The following is a 15,727-nucleotide window of genomic DNA, read 5'->3' on the forward strand; positions in this document are numbered from 1 at the left end:
ACTCAAATCAGGCTACAAGGTGTCCGCCTACCGTATCCGGTATTTTACAAAGCATACAGGCATTTCCGTCTCCGCTCCGTGGCATTGGAGACTTGGAGTTAACACCTTATATACCTCGCTTATGTTAACACCACCACCACCACCCAAAATTCCAAGGACAGACCAGTGCCGTCGAGATGCTTAGTTGTGAGTGACATGACATCACTGACAAATCCATGCATGACGTTTGTTCAAAGATGAGTAGCCTACATCATTTTGATCAGATCAGCTCAGCTGAGCAGCTCCTTCCAATTTATTGAAGTCCTAATTAACACTTCAAGGGTGTTTAGTGCGCCCCTCCAATGCATGGCTTTCCGAGGGAAAATAGAGGCTGCGATAAATAACTTCAGGCAGGCCTGGCAGGGTAAAGTGATATTTTATAACAAAAAAAATGTTAAGGTTAAAGCACTATTCTGATCGTAATCACTGTAGTGTTCAGTAACACGGGTCTCACATCTCTTTGGCTGTTTAATACAAATTTCAGACAATGAAACTTATGAAAGTACTTAGAAAATTGGAACGGGAACACTATAAATTGATGTTTAAGCCAACAAAACAAGAACGTAAAATATGTGCTATTTTTTACAAAGTAATCTGGTATAATATTACCGTTTTGGCAGAGTAATTACCTTGTTAATGGGTAAAGTAATATTACTAGTAACTGCCCAACACGTCTAAGAGCTGGAGTCATCCTTTTTTACTGAACACTCCGAATACTACCATCTAACAAAATAAATAATATCACATACCCCAACTTTCAACAGGACAGTCTGACATTTATAATACTACAGCATTGCATTTCCACTTTGGCTACAGTTGGGACTTTCTTGGCTATGGCAATTTGCAAAATGGTGATGCTAGTCTGACATGGTAGTGTACTTGCTTTTTGTATCAGAACAAAATAATCACATACCCCAACTTGATTCAACAGGACATTAAACAAAATATACAAAAGCAGAGATTCTGTTGGGCTTTTAATTTCAAATCTTTGGAGGCGCTGGCATTGATACACTTTCACAGAAAAAGAAAAGAAAATTGGCATCTCCCCCTAACAAAACCTCTGCTGTCATGAGAAAGAAAAACATAAATTGAGGCAATTTAAATCCACAATTTCAGAGCTGGGGGCAAGAATCATCTCACATTTTACAAAAGGCGTCAAACAAGGTTACAAACAAGGACATACAACCGTGTTTGTGCCATTGCTCTGAAATACCACTGGTAGAGGTTCTTTGTAGCCTCTGTAACACAAGTACCTCATTACTCAAGTTATATTTATTAAGTGTTGCCTTTCCAAGGATTTAGTTCACCAGGGAAGCAAGCATTGACCTGACCAGGGTACATCAGAGCCAGACAAGAATGACACAGGACTCCACATGAGTAATGAAGACTATAGCAAAAATACAATGGTCCCTTTTCTGCTGGTGATAGACAAATTATGCTGAAACCAACTAAAGAGTTGAGGTGTCAGGCCGAGTTCCAAGTTATCCACTGAATTTGTTGCGCAAGGTAAACTCTATGACAGGCATACGTCAATATAGAACATTTCATACTTTTTATGTGCCATGTACAAAGAGTCCAAGGCTGTATGACCCCAATTTGGGTCTTGCTGGTCTTGTCCAATAAATCGGCAATAAAAAGATAAGAAAAACAGCAAATCCTGTCATACTCCAAATTCTGACTACAAAGTGCTGCAATTAAAAGGAAAATTAAATAATAAATTGATTAATCTTTGAGGTAATGTCCACTCTATGCAACTACCCTCATTCACAACCAAGAAGTCCTCTCCTGAATGCCACTGAGTGCCGAGTACAAATTTGGAGCAGTTCTTCATGAAAATAAAGACTGGACTGAGGCCAGGACAGAAAAACACAAGACCGCAAAATGGAGCGAGGCTGGAGTAAGGCACTTCAGAATGTAAAATGGAAAACAAGACAAACAGAATGATCAAACAACTGGTTTGACTGGTTTCAGCATAATACATTATCTTGTGATCTTGACATAAACATCAACACACCAGGTTCATGTTAACTTCAAGACCTCTGAAAAAGCTGCCAGGTAGTACAGTTCTAAAAGTATGCTGTATATTAAAAAGTAAACTAGCACCAAATACTGGGCCTGTGCTTTGACAAAATTAACTAGTGACAGTCACTTTTAATAACACATTCATGTAGCACAAAAACCTTTGTCAGGTACATTGTTTTGGCCCCTTTTGTACTGCAGACTGTAGAGTACCTCAGGCAGCCTCCAGAGCAGAAGTGGCCATTTTGGTTTTTCACTTTTTTATTCTTATAGTTTCTGGAATTCTCCAGTTTATTCTTTCCACTTTGGTTTTCTTTCCAACTATCTGCTCAAAAAGGTACATGGAGATAAACATCACCAGTAGGAAGTGTGTCAACTACACCGCAGTTATGCAATCTTGGCTGAAACAAATCAAGTCCACATTAACTTTTCACATCGTTTCTCTTCACATCATTTTCCCTCGCCACAGTGAGGTTTTATTTTAGGCTAGGGTTAAGGATAAGACTTCAAAAGTTCAGCCCAGGTCACAAGTTACAGTGATGACACTGGCAATGTGGCCACAGGCCAGCGTGACTAAAGGTTGGCAGTTTCGATGGGATTGACCAGCAATGGCTGTAAACTAGGCCAGAATTCACGGATTCACTGCTGTAAACTAAAACTGGACATTAAAAAAAGTAGATAAAAAAAATTGAAAAGACCATTTGATGGACAAAGACATCTTCATTTGGAATCTTGTCGTCTGAATGTGCAGCAGAGATTTGGTGCGATGAATGCCAGACACCAACCATTCTGAAAAACAAAACAAAACTTCAGCTGCTTCCCTGTCAAAGTGGTGTCATTGCTTATTAATATCAGGAGATAACTGAAAGCAATAAGGTCAACTGTGAGGGTTTCTGTGTGTCAGCATTTAGTAAAGTTATTAAAATAAGGTAATAATTAATTATTCTCTGGAATTCAATTTCCCCAAATTGAGCAATTTGGTGCAGTCTAGCCATGATTTTGTAAGAAGAATTAGGTGACAGGATGGGCAGGAGTTGCATTACTGAACTTCTCATTTGCACCATTTGGCTTAGGCCTATGCCAAGGGACGTTTCAATAAGTCATGCTATATTTATTGTTGATGCAAAACTTTGCATTCTTGTTTGAGACGAACGCACCATTGATTCAAGCTGCTCCCAGTTCCTTGTGGTTGCCTACTGCATCGCCCTCATCATCTGGGTCCACAGAGTGGAATTCTGCCACATACAGGCTCTTGTCGATGCTCCCAGGTATGGGCTTGATGTCAGTCACCAGCTGGTCCTCAATCCCCTTCAGGTTGAAGCGGTCCTCGGAGGTGATCAGGTTGATGGCTAAACCAAGGTGACCGTACCGCCCTAGAGTAGACAGGAAATGTAAGAGGGTGTCTATGCAACTACAACACAAACCAGGCTTTTGTAAATTAATACAATCCTGTATCCTATTCCTATGAGGGCCTCATCTTACCTGATCTGCCAATGCGATGCAGGTAAGTTTCCGCACTTTTGGGGAAGTCAAAATTGATGACCACATTCACTGCCTGGATGTCAATGCCTCTGGTAAAGAGATCTGGGGGAAAGCAAGCACATGTTCAATTTACAATGGATGTATATGGATGAAATATTTGTGCAATATTCTGAGGATAAACACAAGACATAGGTACAACATAATACACTTACTCATTTTATATGATATCCACAGCCAAGTGTAATAACGCAAATGTATAACTTCGGCATTAAAAAATAAACATGGGATGGCATTAATACAACTTCAATGGTACATTAAAATCCCCTGCCATGTCCTTGACCTACCTGTACAGACCAGGTTTCTGCACAGTCCATTCCTGAAGTCATGGAACACACGGTTCCTGTACTCCTGCATCATCTTGGCATGGATGTAGAAGCACGAGTAGCCCAGCTGTGTGATCTTCTTGGCCAACAGCTCCACCCTCTGGGTAGAGTTGCAGAAGATGATCGACTGGTTGATCTGAAGCTAAATGCATAAAGGAAACCAACAGTGTGTCAGAACAACTAGGGATATAGAGACATGACAGATTAATGTTCCGACGACTTAATGTACTTTACAGGTCTGTACAAAACTGAAGCAGTTCTACCACTCACCCTTGAGAAAAGCGTGTTGAGGCAGTGCACCTTCTGCCTCTCAGTCACGTAGGCGTAGTACTGGGTGATTCCCTTCAGGGTCAGCTCCTCCATCAGGTTGATCTCATAGGGTTTCTTCAAGTGCTTGTTCTAAACAGGACAAATTTAATCAAAAGGTTGTACTTAAAATCATTGAAAAAAGTATTTTTTGTTGTGGCTTTCGCCTTGTTTTATATTTTAATAGGAGGGACAGACAGTAGGCTGACAGGAAATGGGGGAGAGAGATGGGGGAGTGACATGCAGTAAAGGCCGTCGGGATCGGGAGTCGAGCCCACTGCCAGACTCGGACTACCGGCCAAGGTGCCTGGACCGCTGATGCCAATGCTTTTTGACTGCAAATATAAATGATTGGGCAATGCCATTGCATTATTCTAAAAGTTGTGTTTTGACTGCAAACATTTTAAATGAAGCACACATTTTTTGTTTTCCATTTTACAGTCAAAGATTAGTATCAAGGGATAAAAAAAAAAACATATCGTGAAAACACCAGCTAGTTGATGATATGGTCACTGTGGGCAGCTTCTCTGTAGTCTCACCATGAACTTCTGCACACTGATGGGGAAGGTTGCAGAATACAGCAAGATCTGACGGTCCCTGTGCAAGAAGCTGATAATGTCCTCAATTAGGACAACAAAGTCCTGAGAGAGCAGCTTGTCTGCCTGTGAAATAAAAGAGAATAAAATTGTGAGAAAGAAAAAAAAGGTTAGGCTACAGACAGAAATCTGTATGTAGTAATTGATTATTTTGTTAGTTTACTGTACTCATTAAAGCATTATATAACTGTACACATTGATAGTGTTCGTTCAGTAAAAAGTCTGCCCGTCTCTAGAGCCTTTCAGCAAACCCAAGATATAATTTCAGGTTGGTTGCCAACAATCAGGTGAAAGAAAAATCATGTATCAACTTCAGTTTTAGTGTGTCCCAGTTCCAATTGTGTCGGCTCACTTTTTTATCCTGAATCATTCACATTTGATTGAATAAAATTGGTATAACAACCTGAAAAATGCATTCTGTTGACAGAGTTGGAGACTTTAGTATACATTATCAGTGAATTAAAGGGAAACTCAATCTCATCAGTAAATTTAAATTCAGTAATTCACCGAATTGCTTCAGTGTGCCGTCATCAGGCACGGAGCCAGGAATTCTTTATGAGTAAGTCGGGACGGTACTAGGTCGGGCCAGGTCAGAGTTTGAGAACTTTAACTGTTAACACTAAAGCTCAGCTTCCCATCATGCACCTGTGCCGTGTGAAGCTCAACAGCACCACTTTGTCACCTGTTGGTACCCTAAAAATACAGACAGATAGGGACAGACATTGCTGGTCATTGGAGTGGCTGCACCAATCAAAATAGGGACAGTCCTCACCTCATCCATCACCATCATTTGGATTCTATCCACTTTGGCCACACCTTTCTTGATCAGGTCCAAGATCCTCCCTGGTGTGGCAATCACCACATGCACTGAGAAAGCAGAATAGCACAGTAATATCAGCCCCAGCAATAGGCACCCCCAGCCAACACTGCTTGATTGTGATTTCAAGCACAAGCAAGCAGGATTGTGAAGTCAAGCACAAGCAAGCAGGTACAATTAGCATCAAGTCTACTAGTGCAGGAACCAGAGTTTACACCAGGCACTTTGGGCAGCCAACGTGATCCATTGTCTCAGGGGCTAAATGCTAAACTGATCCTCAGATCGGCCATAATGTCAAGCACAATAGTGTGCAGATGTGCGTTCAGTGCACCAACTTATTACACCTCATTTATTACCATTTAGTTCTTTGCACCCCATTCATTACCGTTCAGTTCTTTGCACCCCTTTATCACAGATGCACTGTGCCCTTCCTGCATTTGTAGTTTCCCAAAACAATCCACTATGTTTACTGCATCACAATTCCAAGAGTCACTTGCGTGCATCACAAAGTTTTTAGCTCCACCGCTCTCCCCCCCGTCATTGTCATATCATGCCCCATACAGGTTTGGGTCCCCATCCCATTATGATAAATTGGGTCCAGGTCAGTTCAGATTATTTTACCTCAGGTCCCAGGGTACATTTTATTATGTCTAATATACAACTGCTATGTGGGGATAGTACATACCCGTCTCATCAAGACGCATGATGTCATCCCTCAGGTTGGTACCTCCGGTGGTGGCCATGACCTTGACTCCCCCCAGGTGTTTACTGACCTGGATGCTAATCTGGCTCACCTGGAGAGCCAGCTCTCTGGTAGGCACCATCACAATGGCTGAGGGAGGCACAGGGAGAACAGAACAGATGGATATTTGGGAGAAGACAGGGAAAGAACATACCGTAGGCATAGAAATATTGACAACCTGAAGCTATGTTTTAACCCATTCTGACCTGAGATCAGATTCTAAAAATGACTATTACATCCTGACAGTTTCATTATTAACTCATTCTGACCTGAGATCAGATTCTAAAAGTGTCTTCGATTTTTCAAAAATAGCAGACCTACAAGCTCGTATCGCGCCACTCGGTGGCACGATATGAGCTTGTAGATCTGCTATTTTTAAATAGCTAAAGCATAACATGATGCCAACACCAAAATGGGTGCCCGGTCAGAATGGGTTAAAGACCAGTTGAAATGACATACAATACTGTAGATGCCCAATCTTAATTACTTTTTTAATGCAGACATAAATTCATCCCATAGCTCAAGTTCCTCCAAAAACATGATTTTAATTAGCTACTGCTACTCCGTTACAACATCCAGACCTCATTTTAAACATAGAAGTAAACTATATTGATTTATTATATTAGAAATCAAATTGATTTGTATAGCACATTTAAAAACTACTCTTCACAGGTCAGAGAAAATACAATACACCAGTGTAAAATAAAACGATAAAAACAATGCATTGTTAGGATAAGTTTACCGCGTTGCTTTTAAACTGCTCTTAACATTTTTATTTTCTACTGTACCATATGGGGGGCACAAATTGTACAACATTGGTAACCACAGTGTAAAGCTATACAGTTGCCCAGTTTCCCTCTTAAATCAGTTATTAAGTTGCTTGATTCAGCAATTAGATATTCATTTTAGCTGCCCCGCCCCCTTCCTATACAAACCCATTATGACTTAAAACTCCATTTTAACCATGATAGATTAATCAAAAACACCCAACCTTTTTTTCTGGTGACTGACATTGTCCTTCTAATACGTACAGTTAGTTTATTTATTTTTTATAATTATTTTGGAAAAGAACCTCATCCAGCTCCACTCAGAAAATCCAATAGAATTATAAAAACCGTGAACGAAAAACGACGGCCTCCTCACGTAGAAGGAAATCAGTAAACAGAAAAAAGGGTTGGGTGTTGAATGAATCTATCATGGTTAAAATAGAGTTTTGTTATAATGGGTTTGTATAGGAAGGGGGTGGGGCGCTAAAATAAATATCAAAATACTGAATCAAGCAACTTAACTGTCTGGGGTGTTCACATAAGCCTGAGTAGACGATAAAATGACCAAAGGTTTTTGAAAGTGAAATATCCCTTTCAGATATTGAATTGATCCGTTAATAGATCCCCGATGCCCTCTACAATCTTCACTGAGTCAATCCATGTTACTAAAGCCAGACATCCAAGCCAGAATTAAGGACAATAGTAAATGACCAGAAAAAACACTTTACATTGTCCTTCCTGGACAGGGTAATTTAAATTTTAAAAAAGGGATCTTGCCCTGTTCTCCCCTACCATATGTAATTATTAAAAAAGGGCCATTTCCAATAGAAACCCATTGTGACTTCAGACACCCTCCTTCCTATAGAAACTCATTGTAACTTCAAACTAAATTTTATACATATAGACTAATGAGACATGGGTATCTCCTGGATGGAAAGGTAGAACAATGTATAGGTTACAACAGGTCAAAATGGCTAAATGAAAACAGTCTGTCCTTTTAGATAAGCATCCTGAATCATAGCCACGTTGATAGTTTGTAATAAACCAACCCGTTTGTAAATCAGTCAAGATTTGAGCGAGTTGTGATAGTCGGGGAGCCATGGTCCCAAAATTGGACCGGACCTGTGATGTCATGGCATACTTTTATTTGCATTTTTAAGTGGTGCAACCACTTCCTTAAGTAGCTTTGCATGTGCCTGGCTGGCTACCTGGGTCCGAGCACGGAAATTGCATTTGGTTAGTGTCACTGTTGTGCAGCCTAACACATAGTAACTGTATGTATATATATATATATATATGATTTCAGGTGTATCAGTACAGTACAGTTCCCCCACATGGTAACTGTCATTTCTCAACCGTTCGGACGGGGGGCGGCTCGCCAGAACTGGCCTGGCCCCCTGGGTGCGTTACAGGGGGTCTGGATGTTCCGGGACCCCCCCCCCCCCCACACGGTAACTGTCATTTCTCAACCGTTTGCACACGGCACCCTGGCACATTTGGGCAAGTGGCCATGGTAGAATTTAGGCCAAGGAGTGTTTTTCGTGCAAAACTAATACTTGGAATGGATTCAGAATCATGAAAAGCATAAACCCCCTAGACAATTGTCACATGCTACTTAAAGCTGCTATAAGCAATAATGTCAATTTTAATGACCATTTCTTTGGTATTCAGACAGGCAGCAATGGGTAGAACACTCCCAAAAAAAAAAAATTGTCTCGGAGACACATCTGCATTCAAAGATTTTCCTAGAAGCTTTGTCATTGGTCGATTTGCCTGTCTGCTTCCCGTCATTACGACACGGCATGACATCATAGGTAAATCCTTAACCGTTGAGTTTTTGGGCCTGTGGCCACACTACACCATCCGTGCGATACGCATCACTCTAATGAATTTCAGTGGCAAATGAGGCATCTACCAGTACCTTTCTATATCTATGTCCCACAGTGCATGGTTTTCACATTGTTAAAGCTGATAGACAAGTTTACAGTGTTTGTACACAGAATTCAAATAGCTCCACCCCCCCCCCCTTTCTATTGGCCGAGCCAGGTCACTTCAGGCTATGGGATTGTTGTTGCTGGGAGGGACGCTATGGATATTGTGCTCGTATGGCTAAATATGACATTAAAAAGAATTATGAATTAACCCATTCTGACCTGAGATCAGATTCATACGAGGTTTCCGCCGGACACACACTGGTCTGATGAACCCATTCTGACCTGAGATCAGATTCTAAAAATGTCAGTCGCTCTTCGATTTTTCAAAAATAGCAGACCTACAAGCTCGTATCGCGCCACTCTGTGGCGCGATATGAGCTTGTAGATCTGCTATTTTTAAATAGCTAAAGCATGACATGATGCTGACACCAAAATGGGTGCCCGGTCAGAATGGGTTAAAAGGCAATTTTTATTTTATTGTATTTATTTCATTCATTTATTATTTATATCCTTTACTACCCGTTTATTTTATTGTTGCTTTTTTTGTTGTCGTTGTTGGTGTCTTGTTTTGTGATGGAACCGGGGAGGGTGGGGTATATGTGGGGTTGTTTGTCTACAAAAATTGAAAATCTTATAAATAAAGTTATAAAAAAATATATATATATGAATTATTATCGATATCTTAGTTACGACATTGAGTTGACATTTGTGGGTAATTGTAGCATAATCGCAATATCACAATAATCACACGAGTCCCACAAATGAGGAAGTAGCGGAGGAGACTCACTGGCTCTCAATTCAATTATTTTATTTGTTTGTAATCGTGCATATAAAACAAATATTGCCCCTCAAATGCCCCAGCCACTACAGCATCGTTCATGTGAACTTCTGTCCACGGTTATTCATTGCAATGAAGAAAAATCGCTATGATGATCCGCGACGGCTTGTCACCGTTGGCGAGCACGGGTTGAATGCATGCTTCAAGCTGGCCGGACCACCCAACCATGCACTATACATAGCGATTCTCATAATTTCAATAGGCTTACATATTAAGTCATAAACATACTATTTCACATGAACAATGGTGATATGGGGATAATATTATACATTGCAATGAAATTGCATCGTCATTATAATACTGCTGGGTTGAACACACCGTCACAGCCTCGCCTGCAATTGGCTAAAAGTTTAAATCCCCCTGGTCGGGCCCGCAGGCGGCAACTCGGCAAGCAGCGTCCACCGAAGCACACAAGGTGCCGGCAGGGCTTTTGCCAGAGGCGGGCTACGATTGCCATTCCGTCAGTGTACCGTGGGGAAGCTCCACGGGTGTTAATTAAGGCTAGGCGGGGGGGTAGTACCCCCCACGCTAGCCCCGCGTTAAGACTGACTCGGTCGGGCTCGGACGTCCGTCCCTCCGTCCCCCGCAGTGCCGGGGGTCGGTTAGTTAACTTTAATTCTTTATTAAGGCTAGGGGCCCTCGTCGTGCCACCTAGCCTGCTTCGGTGCCTCTCCGTCGGGCTCGTCTCCAGCCTGATTGATATAGTCCTACGTGAGGGGGACTTGTTTTTGATTACTTCATTTATTTTTATATAATTTATAAATAAAACAAAATGAAAAAGTGTCCCAACATATTAAGCAGGCAGTATGAGCAAAACTGCCCACCCTTAGATTTTTGGATTCTTCGTTCACATTTTTTTATAGTTGTATTCAGAGGGTGTGTAAGTGATGAAATTGTGACCCAACTACATTCGTTTTCAAATCTGGGCAAATTTGAGTAAATTGCAATCCGGTACTCAACTTTTTGTTCCATGTACTTGCCCTAAACCAACTGTCCAGGTGCAAATGTTTATTATATTGATTTTTAACCAACCATCAACAACTGATTTTCAAAAATATTTTGCTCAAGTTTGGGCAATGTGAACATAGAAATAGGATGCCTGTAATCAAATGTGCAACTTAACGCTGCTTTAAAAAAAACTCTTACAATGTTCAGCATCGTCTTTAAACACTTAAGGCTCATACATAGTCTGGTTTTACGGTGGTGGGGTGACCACCGAACTACAACATGACGTCACGAGCCGCGGTGAAGAGCAAACCACCGCCACCGCTCCAGCCCTTCCCTCTGTTTTTACTCACCACCGCTCAACGTTATTTCAGCTCCGGTGGTCAGCGCACCACCGGAGCGGTGGTCACCTTACCACCGGAAATCCAGACTGAATAGGCCTTTAGGGGCGACTTGGGGCTGTATTTTGCGTGTCTTAGGTACCAGGTCTTATTACTTAACTTAAGACCTGGAGGCGTGGTCAATGCTCTTTGGCCACTCAGAATAGCCAAATGGCATTGATCACGCCTCTTAAGTTAAGTAATAAGACCTGGTACTTAAGACACGCAAAATACAGCCCATTGTTTGCAAGAACGGCAAGTGCTGCTTCTTGCAGTTATTATTCGAGTTGCTTTACGTCAGAAGCTGGCTCTGTGCTCACCTTGGATATGGTCCTTCTTCAGGTCTATCCTCTCCAGGAGAGGGATGAGGTAGGCTCCACTTTTCCCTGTGCCGTTCTTGGCTCTGGCCAGAATGTCTCTGCCTGACAGGGCAATGGGGATGCTCTCTTCCTACAGGAGCATACAGACATCAGAACAGCGTCAAAATCGACTTGGAAAAAAAACTACACTTTTACATCATTGTCTCCACCAGGTGAAGGCATGGAGTGTATGATTTGCACTCCGTCCTATTACCAACTAATCTCTGGCACCATTAATTGTTGCCAAAAGCTATGACCATAAAAATACATTTCAATGTTTTGCAATTCTGGAACTCCATTTTGCAACAAATACCTGGATAGGCGAGGGCTTTTCCCATCCCATTTCAAAGATCCCCATGAGCAATTCCCGCTTCAGACAGTAGTCCTCAAACTCGTTCCCTTTGGTTGATGTCACATCCTGGGAAATGCAGAGGACAAGGGAACCCACATTAAGCTCTGATGTACTTCACACAGAGGGTAAATAAACGTTTGGTAGAAGCACGAAAAAGGTAATGCAATGAGTTAGTTTACCGAGGTTCTCATTCTAGTGTCTTTTGGAGGCAACTGCAGGCACTTCTTCCAGTCATCGCCAAACCTGCAAGAGTGATGGGTTTGCAATGTAACACAGAACAATACCTAACCAATGATTGAAAACAGCAAAAGGCAGTAATGGGGTAAGAGGGAAATTGTGCAATTGGTATTTTACTTGATACCCCCACTGGTCTGGGGAATGCTGCTTCCTTTCTGGGGGGTACCAGGTTGCTGGGTAGTTGGCTGGAGTCCCGACTGTGGCCCAGGCGGCTTGGGCTGTCCTTTGAGTTGCCCATTTGCTGGCTTGTTCAGTTGCATCATGGGTGTGCGGTTTGCTGTTCTTGCTGTAGCCATGTCTTCAAGAGCTTATTTCACAGTTTCCAAAACTTTTTTCCTCTTATTTCTTTTTAAACCGCAACAGCTTTTTTTTATTGTTTTTTTTTATTGGTTCCTTATGCCCTCATGTAAAAATATTTCTAAAATCTGAAACCCTAAAAAAAAAATATCTTTGTTTCCAGTTATTCTGATTCAAAGAATGTATTTGCGTACACAAGTCTACGTTCAGACCACTTGAAAAGAAGAGTCTGACGTACTTAATACCATCTATTTACAAGACTCTCCAAAAAATGGAGAAATAAGCATTCATATGAATAAATAGATCATATACTGTATGTATCCAAAACAAACTGTATTTCTCTTTGAATTTTGTTCAGTCTTGGTGTAGACTTAAACTGTACTTGACTTCCTTGCTACTGTGTGTATCTTGGCATTCCAAGTGCTGTTTTGACTTTGTTTTCATTCAGATCGGCAAGTAGTGATATTATGGTCCTCTATGCCAAATCACAGACTTTCCTTTGATCACTTCAAGAGTCTTTCAACGCATGTGCTGATGCTCAGTAATAGCTCAAAGCAAAAATCACTTCCAACAGTCTGTTAGATGGATGGTCCACTTTTAATCTCAATACTTAGTCTTCTTGTCTCAGTCCCCGTCTTCTGTGGTAGACGTAACGTTACAGATGGCAGTCTGAAACTGCTCTCAAATCCAGATTACCTGTCAGGCACCAAAGAAAAACAAAGGGATATTAAATCATGTGATTTTCAGTATATGTAGCAAGTTACACGATGACAGGACCCAAAGGGACAGAACTGCAGTGGTTATGCCACTGGTTCCCAACATGCAGACTGGGGAAACTCAGCCGTCCTTGGGGTCCCACTGCCCTGCTAAATGGTTGCTAGTTAGGAAACAAATGGGCCCGGCCTGCTCGTTAAATGAACACAGGGGAGTTTACGTGTAGATTGCAGCCCCCAGAGATAGAATTACTTTTCCAATTGGGGCCAGTACAGTGACATAATGTATTGGGAGGTTCTTGAAATTAAAGAAGTTGCGAAATAATACTCAGTATCATTCTCAGGTTAGTATGCAAAAAAAATAAAAACACTCATCAACTAGCGACCGAATGATTAGGAAGCACATCAGAGCGGAACCCTTGTTTCTCCAAATAAAGTCGCTTATATTTTAAGTCATTATGGAAGTAGGCTACACCAGAATGGAGCTGCGTTGGTTCGGTTCCCAACTTCCCATCATTGGTTCCCCAATAAATGAATCAAAGAGTTGGTTCGGTTCCCATATGGATCGATGTGTGTACATTACAATGTACAGTCAGTGGTCGTCTGCCAAACTGCCATTAAAATAACGTCACGTTCAGACACACCACCTACTATTCTGTCAGATACCCCGGGGCATCGCAGTCCGATGCACAGCTCAGAACAACAACCACCTGTTTTCAAACTTTGGGCTGTTTTCGCTCTTTGTTGTGAAACACGCCGCCTTGTGATGGCTAGCAATAGCCAAAAGTTTTATCTGGAAAAGCTAAAAACAAACCGCACGTAAGCCCATCTCCATGAGCTCCGAAAATCAATGTCTTCGTTAAAACCACGGCGTTGCTTAACTAGCGAAATAAAATAAAGCGAGCAGACAATTTGATCTGTGAGAAAAATCAGTCTGCTGTCAGCTAGGTTTAGCTTAACTAGCCTGGAGGTGCTAGCAGGCTAGTAGTTGAACAACTTCTAGCATAGAAACGTGGCTAACTGGCTATCGGTGTGTAACGCTAGCCAACAAGTCCACGTTCATTTTATACCCGACGACCCTTTCGTTCGATAGAAACGACGCGTTTCAAGCGAAACGGTCGGGAAAATGTGTTTTTATGTCGAAAGAAAACTGACCAGGCGACGAAGTACTATGAAATAGCCTTTAGCCTGGTTTATACTTCGCCCCGAGAAGGTCTCGCGCACCGAGGATTCGCAGATCTGCAAGCTCACAACGCGCAGTGGGTGCGACGCACAGTGGGCTTGAAGATTGGCTATTTTCGGCGCGCGACGCTGTCGTACGGCGGGGCATAGATGTGGCATTAAGAGAACAGACTTTTAGGTAGTCGCATACGGGAAAAGATGAGCGCAGCTTACCTTTATTGCGTTTACACGATGTTCTTCGCCGCATTTGACGTTAGTTTATAATGTTGTCGAAGTCGTTTGGATCGTTTCTTTATTATTATTCTTTATTTTTTACAATCACTCGGTTTGTCGAAATCCCATCGAGTCGTTCACTCTTCTAGTCTTCTTGTCTTTTGTCTCTTTCAGAAAATTGACGATTCAACATGGCCGCGCGCTCCTTTTTGGGCTGGCTGGTCTGCTGTGCACGCCGCCGTCTGTCCAATCACAGCCACGCTTTTAAATGAACACCACCATCTGTCCAACCATTGCCACGCTTTCAAATGTCAGCCCCCCCAAAAAACCTACTGCAACTACAAGTGTGTACTTTTGTATAAAAATATTTAATACTTTTTTTAATCAAAATAATTGGTGTAAACTGTAAACCATTTCTCATACAAAACAAGACAACAGTGGGAATCTGTGCAATGTGCATAGGCTACTACATTCTCGGTACCGCTTGAGTTGACTGACATGACATAGAATAATTATTTTCTACTGTGCAAATAGCTGATATTTGTTTATAATAAGTATTTTTCACCATTTCAACTGGACTGACTGATAAAAAGACAGATGTGGTCCAAATTTCCCATTAGTTATTTCCAAGCCTTTTGCAACAGTTCCAGTTTACAGATCGCCCCACGCACGGATGCCTGTAGTGTCTTCTAGTCAGTTTCAATCTTGCCCTTGGCCATGGCATGAGTTGCCACCTGTCACTTGGGCACTGGGGCAGGACAGCAGCTGGTTGAATGCACAGGATGTGGAGTTTCCCTGGGAATTATAATGTGAAATAGGAGAGTACCAGGCATCACTAGGCCAGTCAATCTAAGATTTGACCCAAAATAAATTGCAATAGTAATCGTTCAAGGTTTTTTATGATCCTTAGGGTCATCCAAATAATATATAAAAAAATGATTATTATATACATTTTGACTGGCCTACACAGCATTCAGCATAAAGACAGGGAGCGAGTGACGCAGATGTCACCTGGATCTGATGAGGGGCGAAACTCCAGTTGCATAAAAAAAAGCTCAACACAATCCTATAGTCAGTTGCGGGCGTGTGCACGAAACGAGCATGCACTCAACAATTTCACGGGGTC

At 41.8% G+C, this 15,727-nt stretch overlaps 1 protein-coding gene across 2 annotated transcripts; it reads right to left on the bottom strand.

The window, feature by feature from the left end:
• Positions 1-1,000: 1,000 nt before the first annotated feature.
• Positions 1,001-14,795, bottom strand: ddx61 (DEAD (Asp-Glu-Ala-Asp) box helicase 61). Of its 2 annotated transcripts, none has more exons than XM_083760849.1 (13): positions 14,602-14,795; positions 12,314-13,189; positions 12,139-12,202; positions 11,921-12,025; positions 11,569-11,698; positions 6,328-6,474; positions 5,598-5,692; positions 4,769-4,891; positions 4,194-4,322; positions 3,885-4,065; positions 3,541-3,642; positions 3,216-3,431; positions 1,001-2,847 (listed from the first exon to the last, which is right to left on the bottom strand). In XM_083760849.1, the coding sequence occupies exons 2-12, from the start codon at positions 12,490-12,492 to the stop codon at positions 3,223-3,225; spliced, it is 1,464 nt and encodes a 487-aa protein (XP_083616975.1). In that variant the 5' UTR covers positions 12,493-13,189; positions 14,602-14,795; the 3' UTR covers positions 1,001-2,847; positions 3,216-3,222. The 2 variants fall into 2 exon arrangements, with proteins under 2 accessions (XP_083616975.1, XP_083616976.1); XM_083760850.1 differs by lacking the exon at positions 14,602-14,795 and adding an exon at positions 14,362-14,410.
• Between the last annotated feature and the right edge of the window lie 932 nt (positions 14,796-15,727).

The sequence above is a fragment of the Protomyctophum parallelum genome (genome assembly GCF_964188405.1).
Source record: "Protomyctophum parallelum genome assembly, chromosome: 3".
Lineage (NCBI taxonomy): Eukaryota > Metazoa > Chordata > Actinopteri > Myctophiformes > Myctophidae > Protomyctophum > Protomyctophum parallelum.